The sequence below is a fragment of the Hipposideros armiger genome, unplaced genomic scaffold (assembly GCF_001890085.2).
Source record: "Hipposideros armiger isolate ML-2016 unplaced genomic scaffold, ASM189008v1 scaffold_43, whole genome shotgun sequence".
Classification (NCBI taxonomy): Eukaryota; Metazoa; Chordata; class Mammalia; order Chiroptera; family Hipposideridae; genus Hipposideros; species Hipposideros armiger.
In genome coordinates this window covers 1,303,344-1,305,881 of record NW_017731393.1, presented here as the reverse complement: position 1 = coordinate 1,305,881, position 2,538 = coordinate 1,303,344, and the positions used below count along the sequence as shown (strand labels likewise).

The window sequence follows — 2,538 nt, the reverse complement described above, 5'->3', positions numbered from 1 at the left end:
CTCATGAGAAATCCCAACGGCCTCCCCACCCTGCTCTGTACAAGGTGTGGTCCAGGCGATGGCCCCCAATGGGCGATAAGCATCTTTTTCTTTACTCAGAGATTGCTATTATTAAAGATTTTATTGGGGAAGGGGAACAGCCAAGTTGTTGTCCTTCAATCTTAGTTGTGGAGGGCACAGCTAGCTCAGCTCTAAGTCCAGTTGCCACCCGACCACCCGTCAACAGCTTGCAGACGCTCAGCTCAAGGTGTCGTTGTTTAATCTTAGTTGCGGGGGCGAGGGGGGGGGCACAGCCCACCATCCAATGCTGGATTCGAACCGAAAACCTTGTTGCTAGGAGTGCACACTCTAACCACTGAGCCATCCGGCCACCTGTTCGCAGCTCAGCTGAGGCGCAGCTCACTGGCCCATGTGGGAATTGAACCGGTGGCCCTGTTGCTCAGAGCTCATGCTCTGAACCAACTGAGCCACTCAGCCAGCCCCACACAGATGATTATAACTGAAGGAACCAATAGGTAATGAAGAGGATGCACCCCCAGACATGCGCACTGACCCTTCTGTCCCCGTCAAGGGTCACTTCCCTTGGCCCTCACCTTGTCCCTTTCTGGACCCAAGTTCAGACGCCTGGAGTCCAGGTCCTAGTCCCAGCACTGTCTAGGTGACTTCTGGCACGTCACTGCCTCTCACGGCCTGTTTCTCGCTCTGTACAATGGGACCTTGTTTGGTTCTTAGAACTGGATGTCCTATGATGTGCCCACGGGGAACATGGGTGACAGTGCAGTGAACACAAGAGGTCTGCTGGGTGCAGCTCTCTGTACAGATCAGCCGTTTTCCAAGTGTGGTCCCTGGGCAACAGCATGTCCCGGGAACTTGTGAGAAAGACCAGTTCCCAAGCTCCTTCCCAGACCAACAGAATCGGACCAGTTCTTGTTCACAGCCCACCAGGTGACTCTGACTTGTGCGCCAGTCTGAGAACAGATGGCCCAGACTCGTAATTTCTGAGACCAGGTCTTTCTGAACCACCATGTGGGTTCAGCCTCTGCAGGCAGAACAGAACTTTGTAGAGGAAACGTGCTTCCCTTTAGAACCGACCCGCCCAGCTTCACAGACTTCCACGGGGGCTGTCCAATGCTCACACCAATTCCCCGTGGAGCCAACGTGACGCCGTTAGTGAGGCTGACAGGCAGATTTTATCTCTGTTTTATGAAAGAAGAAACCGAGGCTCAGAGAACCCACAGGAAGTGGCAGTCATTCGTCAAGCACCAACCATGGGCCAGACCTGCCATTACCTGCTAAAGACACAGACGACAGGTAGGGACGGTCGCAGCCCTTACAGGAGACGGACGAGAGCCTGGGGTGCCTGCTCCACAGCTGGCCTCCACCAGCCTGCAGAGTTCTAGGTTCTCGCCTGGACTCACTTCTACCCCAAGCCTACTGCTTTAGGCTGTTTTTTGTTTTTAAATGCAATTCTAGGGGTTTTGGCAATTACTTTAGATGGAGAAAAGTATTATGCAGTATTTGATATTAGCTAAACTAGAAGAAATAGCACTTGAGTTTTAATTATGTACTTTGCCTTATGAGTGACTTCCTGATGAAATCTTCTATCATGTGATCTAATATAACCGTATTTTTAAAGCATTTTAGCTTAAATATGCTTTCCCGTACATTCTATTATTGATCTCCCCAAAACTCTATGTAGAACTTACATGTCCTCATCTCCATTTTCCAAAAGGGAAAACGGAGGCGCAAAGGTCCCAAGTATAGAATCATCAATATAACGAGTATTTATTGAACACCAGGCTTGCGAGTGCCTAGATGTGACCCTCAGCTCCTACAGTAACCGAGATGTCTTCACTTCAGTGCCCCAGGACTCCTACGGCTAGAATGGCTCAGCGAGTGACTGCATGTGCTGTGTCACCAGACCTACTGAGGGGACGACAGGCCCACGGGGGAGCTGAGAGGACCCTGGGTGCAGGCAGTCTACATCACAGGTACGTTTATTCATGCCACGAAGGAAAGGGCACTCTATAAGCACATAGCGACGTCCACGGTGCCTCCAACAGAGCTTGCTGAAACTGACAGCTGGGCTGACGTTCCGACCGACGAGCACCCCAGGTAGGGCTGGTTAGTGATGGCCATGGGCGGGGGCAGGGCTCGAACCTTGAAAGAGAAGCGTAACATAGATCCAATGGAGGAACAAGCAGAGTGTAGCTTATCGTGTAACATCAACGAGTCCGAGTATAAACGACAGTTTTCAACAGTATGAAGGACTATGGAGGGTTATTTCTATACAGAAAGCCCTGTGTGTTTAACGGTCTGTGAAACCGATGTGTGAGCACGCAGCAGCAAAGATGGAGGGGCAGGGAAGTATCTCTTCCCCAAAGGTTAGGAGCCAGGCTTGGGTTTGTGCAGGACCCAAATGACCACGGCTTCACTGTCATGGGCAACAGTGAGGAACTGCCCAAACTAGGGCCTAACTTCACTGGCGCTTTCCCTCACATTCACCCATACCCACCCACTCCCACACTCTCTCACCCC

The 2,538-nt window shown here is 51.4% G+C and overlaps 1 protein-coding gene across 1 annotated transcript in view; it reads right to left on the bottom strand.

The window, feature by feature from the left end:
- Positions 1–1,951: 1,951 nt before the first annotated feature.
- ATP5MJ (ATP synthase membrane subunit j) overlaps positions 1,952–2,538 on the bottom strand; it is a 16,100-nt gene continuing 15,513 nt past the window's right edge. The window contains exon 4 of the mRNA XM_019639406.1: positions 1,952–2,160. Within this exon, the coding sequence (XP_019494951.1) occupies positions 2,126–2,160 (35 nt within the window). The 3' untranslated portion in view covers positions 1,952–2,125. The remainder of the gene's footprint in view (positions 2,161–2,538) is intronic.